At 47.6% G+C, this 11,794-nt stretch overlaps 1 protein-coding gene across 3 annotated transcripts in view; it reads right to left on the bottom strand.

Annotated features, from left to right (window-relative positions):
* Positions 1–4,621: 4,621 nt before the first annotated feature.
* trappc9 (trafficking protein particle complex subunit 9) overlaps positions 4,622–11,794 on the bottom strand; it is a 103,373-nt gene continuing 96,200 nt past the window's right edge. For 2 of the 3 annotated variants that reach the window (XM_055512694.1, XM_055512695.1), the window contains 2 exons: positions 5,703–5,926; positions 4,622–5,548 (listed from right to left, as the gene is read on the bottom strand). In XM_055512694.1, the coding sequence (XP_055368669.1) occupies positions 5,369–5,548; positions 5,703–5,926 (404 nt within the window). In that variant the 3' untranslated portion in view covers positions 4,622–5,368. Of the gene's footprint in view, positions 5,549–5,702; positions 5,927–11,794 lie in introns of those variants that run through there. The other variant, XM_055512696.1, reaches the window with a different exon arrangement.

Raw genomic sequence — 11,794 nt, 5'->3', positions numbered from 1 at the left:
TGTTAAACTTCTTAGTACTCGATGCATCTGTGAAGCACAAGAAAAATAGACTGAAGATCAACCTTAATCAGCGCCCAGGCCTCATTCTGTAGAAACTTTCGCCGTTTTCATTAGTACCATTACCTCATCATTAGTAATTTCTTGTTAGTTCTTCTTACAGTCATTTGCGTTACCATAGTGAGATCTTTTCTTGGAAGGCTTCCAACAGTTTTGTCCATATGTGAATAAGAAGTCTGAAACGATGCATTTATTGGAATGGATGGAGATTATTTTCATTTCCGAGCTTAATTACTGTAAGTGTTTATGTTTTATTTTTTCAATATTACATCACTGGTATAGAACAGAAAGAAACAAGAGGATGCATGAAGACACATGGTCAGCTTTCTAGAGCATCAGGCCAACAGCGTTTCGCCCCACGTGTAATAGAATTAGTTATTAAGATTGAATTATCTGCTCATTTGTGACGTCATTTTGTGGAGGGTGAGTGCTTTACATACACTGACCCGGTCTCAGGAGGAGCTTGGCGGGAAAACGGACTTGTTCTATTTTTAGCTTCTTTGCTATTCTTAGTATTTTAGCATTAGCGAGCAGACTAAAAGCCTACACTCGGTAGTTTGCACAACTTATTTTGACAGGAAACGTTCTGGAGTTGAACTCCAGAAGGGAAAGGAAGGTATGAAGCTCATCATTTCCTCTTATATGTAGCTTATACATTTCATGCCTAATCTGTGACCTCAAAATGCTCTTGAGCAAGGCAGTTTACGGCTTATGGCAGCAGGACCACTGTTATATAATGGCCACATGACTTTGACCACTGGACGTATCTGCTGGCATCAGTGGGGGGCAGACGTGAACATGCAGAGGTTCACAGGTTGGTTCATGTGCACTTCATGTGCAGAAGTCATCTTTTATTCATTTACATTTGCGTGGTGCTCTCATTCACCCTGGTTACTTATTCAGCGCTTTGCCTGCTGATGAAGGTCATGTGATACGAGTGCCTGATGATGGATACTTCTTCAGTCTGTATATGTAATTTCTGTCTGACTCTCTTATTGGGTTAAGTGAAACGTTATTATTCCTAAACTACTGATAAACACATTATTATGAATATTGTTGGCTTCATTTTCAAGTCTTTATTTAATCTGAATTGGCTTTTTATATAAAACGCAGCAACTGTGGGTGGAAGTAAACAAAGTATTTCCCCAGCGTGAAAGGAGTCATTAAAAAGCAAACGGAAGCTTTATTAAACTTTCAACTTGTTAAAGTCCTGTGTTTTGTGTGAGTGCTTGTGGCTGTGCTGATTTCCTGTACTTTAAGGCTTTTAAAGGCTTGCCACAAAACACTGGAGGATCTCATTTTTCCAGTCTGACTAAACACTGACTATTGTCCATTAGCTGTGTTGGATCTCACATGCAGAGACGCGAAGCCTCGCCGGAAACTGCGACTGAGACACCGGCAGCAACAACAGCCACAACATCAGCCGCAGCATTTCACAAACGCAGCCATTTAAGAACGTAAACAGCTCCACTAATCAGCGGCGTCGCTCTATATTTAGCCTCGGTTCTCACAGCTCGAGTCGCCGTTCAGCCCACCTACAGGACTCCTAATGCATTCCCGCAGAAGCTCAGAGAGAAAAGTTTAATAATGGCAACAGCTTAGATTAGTCTCCATGGTAATGACACAGAATTTCCAGAACCGTCGCGCTGTTCATCATGCAGACTCGCACAGACAAGGAGAGATCGGCTAAATTCCTCCTATGTGATGTGAAATGCCAGCAGAGACATCAGACGCAAACAATTAGGAGTGATGAATGAGAGAAGTTAGAGAGGATTAACTGGCTGAGAGCTGAGAGCGTCTCAGTCGGAGTCTCTGTGGCCCCAACAGAAAAGCCTCATTGTGGTCTTCCAGCTGATTTTTACTAAATAAATGCAGGCAAATGAAATCAATTAAAAGAACATTTTGATAATAATTAAAATAATGACAGTAATGTTAACAGTGACTCGGGGAGCAGCTTCTACTGTAGGTTGGACCGACTCCGGCAGCTGCAGAACTGAGTGTTAAAACCATTTTCTGCATAATTTCAGGTTCATCTTTTGATTCTGGGGGCTTTTCAAAATGGTTTTGGATGATTTCCAACTTCCTAATGGGCTTTAACGCAGCACCTCCTCTGACCCTCTGCCTAAAACGCTTTATTTTAGTTCCTGCCTCACAGATGTAACTGATCTCTCTCGTCTCTGCCATCAGTCACAGTTTAGCATAACTGCTGCTTCATCTACATCTACAACAGAAACTCTGTTCCAGCACCACACAGTGATCTCCTACCTGATCCTTTGTGTGAAAACACAGTTAATACATCAAGTCATGTTATTCACACGTGTCATCTTTTTAATGAAAGGTATTTTGCAGGTGGATTAAAATATTTACATAGGTCACAGGTCAAAACATTGCAGCTAAAGTCACTCTAAAATGCTAAAGAAATTCCTCTTAAGGTTGGTTTTGGAGGTTAAAAGGTGAATTTTCCACAGTTCCAGTGAAGTACTGAAGTACTGAGTGTTCTTATTGTTGAACGAGGCCACTGAGGCCTTTAAAACACACACACACACACACACGTTCATCTGATAGTCGTTCTGTGATAGAAATCTTTGTTCCCGTCATGAAAGTTTAAGTGGACAAGCTGGAGTTATTTTCCATTTCATGGATACTTCGCCTGGGAGGAAGCCGGCGCCACGTTCCGAGCTCAGGTCGGGTTCGTTTCACACTCAGCCGCCGGTGTGCTGCGGCAGATAGCGTGTTAATTATTTCAGAAAGTCGGGGTGGATCAGTAAACATGCGGCGCCAGAGGATCCCCATGCATTTCTCCGTGCAGGTGTTTCTTCAGCACGCGTCCTAATCCCGCACTACAGAGATCATTTACATATCAAGGTTGCAAATGTGTAGTGTATGAATGAAGGCGCCTTAGCAGCGAACTCTGAAAGGGAGGAGGGTGGGATTTAATTGAAGTCTTGGCGGAGGATGAATTTGCATGAATGTTTTCATGCGGAGTGACACCGCACTGTCTTCAGCAGAGGCTTCTTTGACACTAAATCAAAGGCTCTTGTTTCCTCTCAAACAGCTCGGTGCAACTATTACTACGAGGCAGACAGGAAGCGTGTCGGTACAGATGAATGATTGTTGGGGTGATTACAATCAAATCTACAGGGACAATATTCTGGGAGCTAATGAGGTTGGTGGCTTCTAATGCTCTGCTGATTTGTTGATAGGAGACCTCGTTTAAACTCGGAATCGAGGGGCTCGGAGTCTGCTCCCAGTGTCCTCGATCCAATATCGCGACTCGAGAAGCCCGTTTCAGCGGAACCGCTCAAACTTATTTACGATCTAAAAACACAGCTGAGCAATTGACACTTTGAACTGGTATTAAAAAGTTTCATCAGGGTGAAGGAGCAGCATCAGCTGGCGGTGGGTCAGTGTCTGCTGTCCACAGGTGTTGAAGGACCTACGTTCAGGAAGCTGCTGCTGCTTGGTTATGACGTCACCTGTCACTGCAGCCCTGCGGCGTAATTTAAACCGATAAAACGTTACCTTTACAAAGACGGCCTTCGCGAAGGTCACAAAACAATATGCAAATGAGCAGGTTTTGTTGTCGACGGGACTAACAGTTGTTTTTAATTGGCACGTGTGCATGAGTGTATTAAATAAGAGCAGATATCAACTTTAAAACAACGCTATGGTACTGTAGGACCAGCGCGCGCACACACACACACACACACACTCACACACACACACACACACACACACACACACACACACACACACACACACACACACACACACACACACACACACACACACACACAGTGCACAACTATGTAAATAGATTAACATTAATACGCTTGGAGGGCATGACTTTGGGTGTTTTTGATCCTTTGCGTGATGTGTGCACAGCTGAAAAACTCTATGGAATCACTGATACATTATTCACAACATAAACCAACACATTTAATAGGAGTGGAAAAGCTGTTTGTCGCTGAACTTCAAGCGTGACCTTGGTGAGGCTTGATTTCTTGAGCTTTCACTGGAATAAAAGCTTTCACACACAAAGCGACATCTCTGAAGAACACACACGGGAAAAAAAATGAGCAGGTTAGCGGTTTTGTCAGCGCTGCAACGTTACACTAATCCAAACGTGTCTCTGGGGTGAAGTTCAGTGTGTGAGTGCGAAGCGGCGTGTCTCTCTGCTGGTGTCGGCCCGAAGTCGGGCTCTGATTTCACTCAGAGCTCCAACGTGATAGCGGATCAGAAGTGCCTCTTGTGTTGCGCTCTTTTGCATGCACATGGGACACTTAGGCTGCCTCTGGTCCACCCAGCCCCCCCAAAGCCCCCCCCCAGCACTCCCACAAAATGAGCCAGAGCTAAACTGGCTGCGTGGAATCATTCAATAACTTCTAGACATACAGCAAAGCACTGAGGTCACAGTAGATGTTTAAAGGTCCACGTACAGTATTTATTAGTTCATTTCAAGGGGTAAAGCAATCATTCTGTTTCAGCTTCCTGTCACTGAGTGGGAAGAGAGTGATCATGTCTATAATGACTGAATTAGAGCTTGGAATAACGGCACGTTGGCTGTTCTTTTACCATTTATTGAATATAACGGTTGTGTTGGTGAGGAGTCATATTCAGAGTTTCACCATTCAGTATGTCAGAGAGTTGAAAGAAAGAAAGAAGCTTTTTCTTTACAGTACATTACATTAGATTCTGACAGGACACATTTTGACACAGACTCCTTCAGCCCACTTGTGCTAAAGTCTTCATTCCCCCACTGATATTGAATAATAAGTCCTGGCACATTGTTAAACCACTAAGTGAAGAGTCCACAGTTCACTTTGATCCGATTCGCGTAACCACTGAACCTGTGGTGAGGTCGGTTCAAATGCGCCGACTGTACAAATGTTAGTCGTAACTATAGCAACGCACTGTACACTATAGCACTCCATACTGTACCACAGCGACTATAGGCATGTACAGTATAGCGGCGCTGGCTGTGTGTTGGTGCCCAGCTGAGAGTTTCAGTAAACCCATCACCATCACTGTGTTGTTTTTGTCTCCTCTCAGTTTTTTTCCGGGTTCTGGTTGTCTACACAGTAGGTCCATAAAGCATCGGATCCTTCTATTGGATGCAAATACTGGACACATTAATGCTACTTTCTTTATGTTGGGTACAAAAAAAATGCTCTGCACTGTTGTTCTCATGCGGTAACATCTAACATTGTATCTACAAGTGATTCATCACTTGAAGTGAGTCATTCATAAGACTATAGTATTTACATATATCCAGAAAACCTCCCATGGTCCATTGAGTCGTTTGATGCGGCTAAGCGCCGGCCTGCAGTGGGGTGTCCAGAGCTCTTATGTGGACACTGGGCAGAGTGAACCAGTCCAAGGGGAGCTCCCGCCCAGCGCTGTCGTCCTGGAACTTGATGTTTAGATAGAAGTCGCCCGTGTAGAGGAAGAGCAGCGCACCCACACACACAGAGCTGTCTTTGGGTTTCACCTGGCGATGAAAGAGACACAGAGGAGAAAGTCTAAGGAAAGTTATGACTAATGCGGAATATATTTGGTTGTGTGTGTGTGTGTGTGTGTGTGTGTGTGTGTGTGTGTGTGTGTGTGTGTGTGTGTGTGTGTGTGTGTGTGTGTGTCCTGCCGACCATTTCCGTGTAGAAGGTGTTGGAGCCGATGAAGGTGACCGTGTCCTCGAGGTCGTAGTTCTGGACCCCGTTCTGAAAGTCCTGATAGGGGACCACGGTCAGAGCCAGGGGCCCCACCGAGTTCTTGCTCCGATTGGTCAGTTTCACCTCAAGGGTCACGGCGTCGCCCACTTTGCAGTCGGCGATGACGTCGCAGTCGCAGGGCTTCCCGTTCACCAGCACATCTGGAGAGCAGACAGGGGATTAGCAGGACTGGAGGAGCCGGTGCCGCTCGACAATGGTAGAAGCGAGAGACGGGAATTAAGACGTTTCCACCGTCCGCGGACACGAAACCCTCCAGTCGCCACTGAATTTGCATTCATTCAGACCTGACCTGTCCCTTAATGGCCTATCATGGAGCTGCTGCTGGAGGATCAGTGGGCTTTGTTTGTCCTAAAACACACTTTATTGACATCAGTGGAGAGTAGCAGAGTTGTGGGTATTAAACTGAATCCCCTCCTGTTAATCTCAAGCATGACTAATTTGAGTGACTAATGAGATTATTGGACCAATTCCACCGCGCTGCACACACAAAACACGCACGCGCACAAAGAGGCGCCTTGAACCACATTCCACCCCCTTGGCTGTACCTCCCTCTCTGTCACAACCAGCCACGAGTGACTGAGGGAGTTCAATTCAATCCTGCTAATGTGTGGCCAGTCACTCCTGACGTGGCCCCTATTTGGCTATGGTGCCGACGGAGACAGCGTCATTTGTTTTGAACAACAAGCTCAATGAACTGAGATGCCGCACGCTGCTGGTGGGCTGACGAGAGCCCCTGACTCCAAACACAAGGGGTTTCGAGGTGCACCAAGAGATCACCTCCAGTAATGACTACTTTGGGAGTCACACACACACACACACACACACACACACACACACACACACACACACACACACACACACACACACACACACACACACACACACACACACACACACACGTCATATGCTTTCTAGTGTTTTCGCCGGTGGCTGTGATAAACACAGTGAGTCAGAGCGGCTGAGCCTGTGTGACAGCCTGATGAAAGAGCAGAGCCGCGCTCGGTGCCGCCGCTGTAACGATCTGTTGCATCCAGCGAGGGGTGAGGGTCGAGGCAGAGGGGGGTGGGGGTGGGGTTGGGGGGCAGGGTGGTGGCGGGCGACGACAACAGAAGGAGGGGAGCGAGGGTCGCGGTGGAGAAACTGAAGCTGTATCTGGGCCTGGTCAGTCTGGAGCTACAGCTGTAGCAGCACTGTGATTTGAGGCTTCTGGCCTCACGCTTGGATTAACATTAGTCACGTCTGGTACTTGAGAGCATCTCCACCAAGTCTCAAACTGTTACAGCGCAAATATTCCAGAGGCTGAAGTCGATTTTTGTTTACTGGAAGATGTCTAATAAAGAATTTATACACACATTATATGTATGCATACACACACACACACACACACACACACACCAGATTTTATAGCCAGTAGCGCTGCTCCTACTTTGTAGTGACACCTTAGCACGTAGTTATATTTAGTTTGTTCAAAGTCTTGTTGCTAGGAGATGCACAAATTATAGGTAGCCTATATTGGCTCTGACACTGGAAGCAAATTCTTTCACGTTAAAAGTGAACAAAAGAGGACGGTTAGTCTGTAATGAGCTGATCAACTCCCACACACAAGCGGCACGCACACACACGCACACACAGCCTGAACATTTGGGCTTCAGCACACAGACAATAACTGATTTAAATCAACAATAAGCACAAGAGAAACAAGCAACAGGGAGTAATTGTGACCAATGAGGGAAAACTACAGCTGTGCTCAAAAACAGACTTAATTACTCTGCATTGTGAAGAAAATTGATTTTCTTACGACTATGCGAAATTAGCTTTGTCAAGACGACAAATCTAATAACCACGTTTTGGACAATTCATCCATTACGTAACACAAACCAGCCGAGAGCGCAGAGACAAAGCCTTCTGGTCCCCGGTGGTTCTTCAGGGGCCTCCAGCGTCTCCCCAGAGACGAATCCAAAGGGCAGGACCAAACAGCACCTTTTAAAAGCATCTGCTGCGTCGCCGGTTGTTCAGAGCCGAGTGCCCGTGGTCTCACTCTACCTCCATATCCTTCTAGGATAGCAGATGAGCAGGTACCGAACAGTCAATGTTGCATCTCCAAAGGCCGAATGAGCAAAGCGGCAAAGCAACGAAACGAATGAAAGTGCAATCCTTTTATTTCAATCTATCTCGAAGCCTGTATTTAAAACTAAACTACGTGGTGCTCTTGCAGAAAATGACCCAGACGTAACAACAGCTGATTAAGTCTGTTCCTACAGCTGCCAAATGGAAGGCCGCTCACAAAATCTACATATAATCACGGTGCAGCAGAAGATGCACGTTTTAAAGGCAGTTTTGTGCAGAGACGTCCACAAATAAAAACAAAAGCTGAAGGCGGAAGAGCTGGAAAAGGGGTAAATGTACAGAGAATCAGTTTGGACGAGTTGAACTAATAAAACAGGCCATGAAGGACAAAAGGTTAAAGGTCAACAGACAAATGGACACGTGAATTTGAACTAAAGAATGAAGTCAGTTTATTATCCGTGCACTGATTTGCTTTTGTGCTCATTGATGTATTGAGTAAAATGAGAGGAAAACGCGTGTGTTCACGATTTACCTCTTAAACTGCAGGTACATTATCTACACTAAGTTACATAACACATGGAGCTGGTTTTGGCATTTATGGTAATACACACACACTTATGCCTGGGCACTTTTACTGGAGTCTACAGTACAGAGACAGCGCGCTGCAGCAGGCGTCGCCACAGCAACCAGGAGAGCGAGCGAGAGAGCGAGCGAGAGAGAGGCAGAGCGAGCAGGAGATGACATCTCTACGCTTTATGAGTATGAAAGCCACAGATCAAACTGCGCCTCGGAGATTAAACAAGCCCCTCCGCCCCTCGCTGCATCACTGTCAGCCGTGGAGTGCACGCGCAGGTGAGGATAAAGCCGGCGACCGGCGCTGGCAGATTTGCCAGTGTTTACAAGATTACGCCGTACATCACTCTGGGTGTCGATTCAGCTCATTACAGATTCGCTCGCGAGCACCGCGCGGCGAGAGGGCGAAGCAAACAGATCGGATCAAACAAATACAGTAATGCACATCATATTATGACATTCTGCGCGCGTGAGAAGCTCATTAAACAAAGAGCGTTCCTCTGCTGCAAAACTGATTACATCAGCGGCGTGTCACTGTGTATTACTGCATGTGACGGGAAACGAGAAGCAACATGTGGGGCTTACAGCAAGTTAACCGTGGGAGACTGTATGAGTATAAACCTATGAGTCAAATGTAATAGATGCATAAAATATAGAATGCAAACAATTTAACTGACCTAATAAAAAAAAGGAACAATGACAGTAAAAAACATTAATGAAAGTGAGAAAGAAACCAAGACGTAACACTGGGTTATAAATAAATAGAGCACATTCCTTTATACAAGTGTATTAAAGAGCAATATTAAAATGCATCATTCCTATTGCCACGATGTTGGAATTGTCTTGTGACAACAGCATATGCGAACAAACAAAAAGCAAATATGTTTCATTTTCAGTTTACCAAAAAAAAAAAAAAAAATAGGAGACATTGTATGAATGCATTTCTATGGATGAACGTTAGCAACCAGAAACCCGGGATTTAACAGCTGATCCCAGCACAGAGTCACGAGTCAGGAGGGGTCACTGACGAACGCTTGCTCGGAGCCAGAGGCTGTGCTTTAAAAGGTTGAGGTGTGCAGCGCCAGGTCTAAAAATAACCCGGCCGCCTGCCTGACATCCCCCGAAGCAATCTGCCCCTTGTATAATTATCCCCATAACAACCACTCACTTGATATCTGTTGTCTTTTCCTTTCGACCAGCGTTTAAAGATTCCATCTGCTCTGCTGAGCAGCGGGGCCAGGAACACGCGTGAATGTCCTCCCACTCGCTCCATGCAGACGCGAAACACTTCAATATTTAACACATTTGGCGCCATTTGCGCCGCTTCAAACTTCGCCGCCGCTTTCGAGAAACATATGAATGAAGTCATCTCGCCGGTAGCGGCAGCGCATTGGAGACGCAGACCTGCGTGAGGAGCGTGTGGCGGAGGAGATTGCAGGGTCGGGGTGCTGATAGACAGCGGGGAGAGGAGGGTTAAGATGCTTCTACACTGACGGAGGCATTAGCAACTACATGTCCGACTACGATAAGTGGGAGTTAGTTGAGACTGTATAGGAAGTGTTCTGAATGAGCACAAATACTGAAAAAAGACCAGAGTTTTTAGGTAAAACTCTCACTATTGAGGTTTTTCTTTTTTCTATGTTCACACGAGTCGATGCCGGGTTTACTCACTGTTGCCCTCAAGTAAAAGCTATTTCAAACGGGTTGATACAAGCGAGAGAATGGGTAAGTGTGAAAGAAGGGTGAGGATGGCTCTGGCTGTGCTGCGTGTGGCGCCTGGGCAGTAGTACTGCGGTCCCTGGGTCTCGGCTGTCCCTTCGTGGCTGGGGGTTGTGGGGGGTGGTGGGATAGGTAGCAGAGCCAGTCGGGAACCTGGCTCTGCGGACCCTGGAGCTCTGCTTCCCAACTACATTTCTCCGCATTCATCCACTTAGGTCTGCAAGGGGCGTCCTGCTGATGGAGGGACCAGGGCTACTGGGAAGTGGTTCCGTCCCTTCCAAGTGGGATGCTCTGCAGTTTTAATTGCATTAGTCATACACACTTGTCCAGGAATCTGGGGGCTCCTTCCGGGGGGGCCAGTAGACTTCCCATTGATGGCTTTGTCTGCTGGACCCCCCGGAGAATTGGGTATCTCCCAAAGTTCCTCATACTTAGCTACATACACATACATTTAGGGCCGGGGGTGGGCTCTTTCACTGGGGCCTGGGGCTGAGGCCAGTTGTGGCCTCGGCCACTGGCCCTGATGGAGAGATCACCACCCAGTTTTAACTGCAAAAAGACATTTAGGGCGCGGGGGGGCACTGTCCGGGGGACACACCGTCAGCCAGCGGTTGTGCTCCTGGAGGTGTCACCCACCTTCAGTGCACTTTAGTTCCACACACTCACGTCCAAGCTGGGTTGCAGGGTTCTGGGGTGCCTTTTTCTGCTGCCCTCTGCCCCCTCCGGGTTGGGGGGGTTGGTCGGGGCTCGGGAGGAGCTGCGGTCCCTGCCTGGGGCCACATGGACGGCAGGCCGGAGACCTACCCTCCCCACGAATGTGATCAAGCGAATGGTGTGGGTGGGAGAATGTATCTGAGAGTGCATTGGTTCACGTATGATTGACTAGTTTGTTATGAGAGAGTCTATGGTGTGTGTGTGTGTTGATGTGATGATGTGTGTTGCACATGTGGGTGGGTGTATGCATCTGTGTTTGTGTGAGTTGGTATGCGTGTGGTGCGGTTGAAGTGTGGGGGGTCCGGTTTTTCGCCCGGGGTACGATGATCTGCCTGGGTGGTCTCTTTTCTGCTGACCCCACCAATTGCTGGCCTTGTGCTGCAGGCCGCTGTAGCGCCAGGGGATGAGGTCGGGCCGATGGGGTAGGCCCCGCTCCGCCCGTGTGGGGGTGGTGGACTGGGGGCGGGCCCCACTCTGGGCGCGGGGGCATCTTCTGGCGGGCTCCCTACGGACCGTGGGTCCTCGGGCTCTACTCTTTCAGGCCGACCCTCCCGCCGGGGGGAGTGTTTGCCCCTGGTTCTCATGGGGCGGACAGCGTTGACCCCCGGTGGCCCACTCTGGCCTCGGGTGCTGTCTCTGTGGCTGCTGCAGCTCTGCCTGGGGGGCTCTGTGTGGGCGGCTTGGGTCGCAACACCTGCCCTCCTGGAACTGAAGGTGTGTGTGCTCCCTGGCTGCTAGGATTCCTTCCTCTGCTTGCTGGATGGGCGTAGTGGCGGAGCCCCTCACATCACCCTGGCTTCCACAAGTGGCATTGTTCATGCACCAACGTCTGCCTCACCCTTTGGGTGAATAATGTTAAGCTACAGCCTTACTAACCTTGTAGTGGGACACTTTCCAAATCCAACTGTAAGTATTATTGATACTTATCACTACCA

The sequence above is a fragment of the Betta splendens genome, chromosome 11 (genome assembly GCF_900634795.4).
Source record: "Betta splendens chromosome 11, fBetSpl5.4, whole genome shotgun sequence".
Taxonomy (NCBI): Eukaryota; Metazoa; Chordata; class Actinopteri; order Anabantiformes; family Osphronemidae; genus Betta; species Betta splendens.
This window is presented reverse-complemented; position numbering and strand designations above follow the sequence as displayed.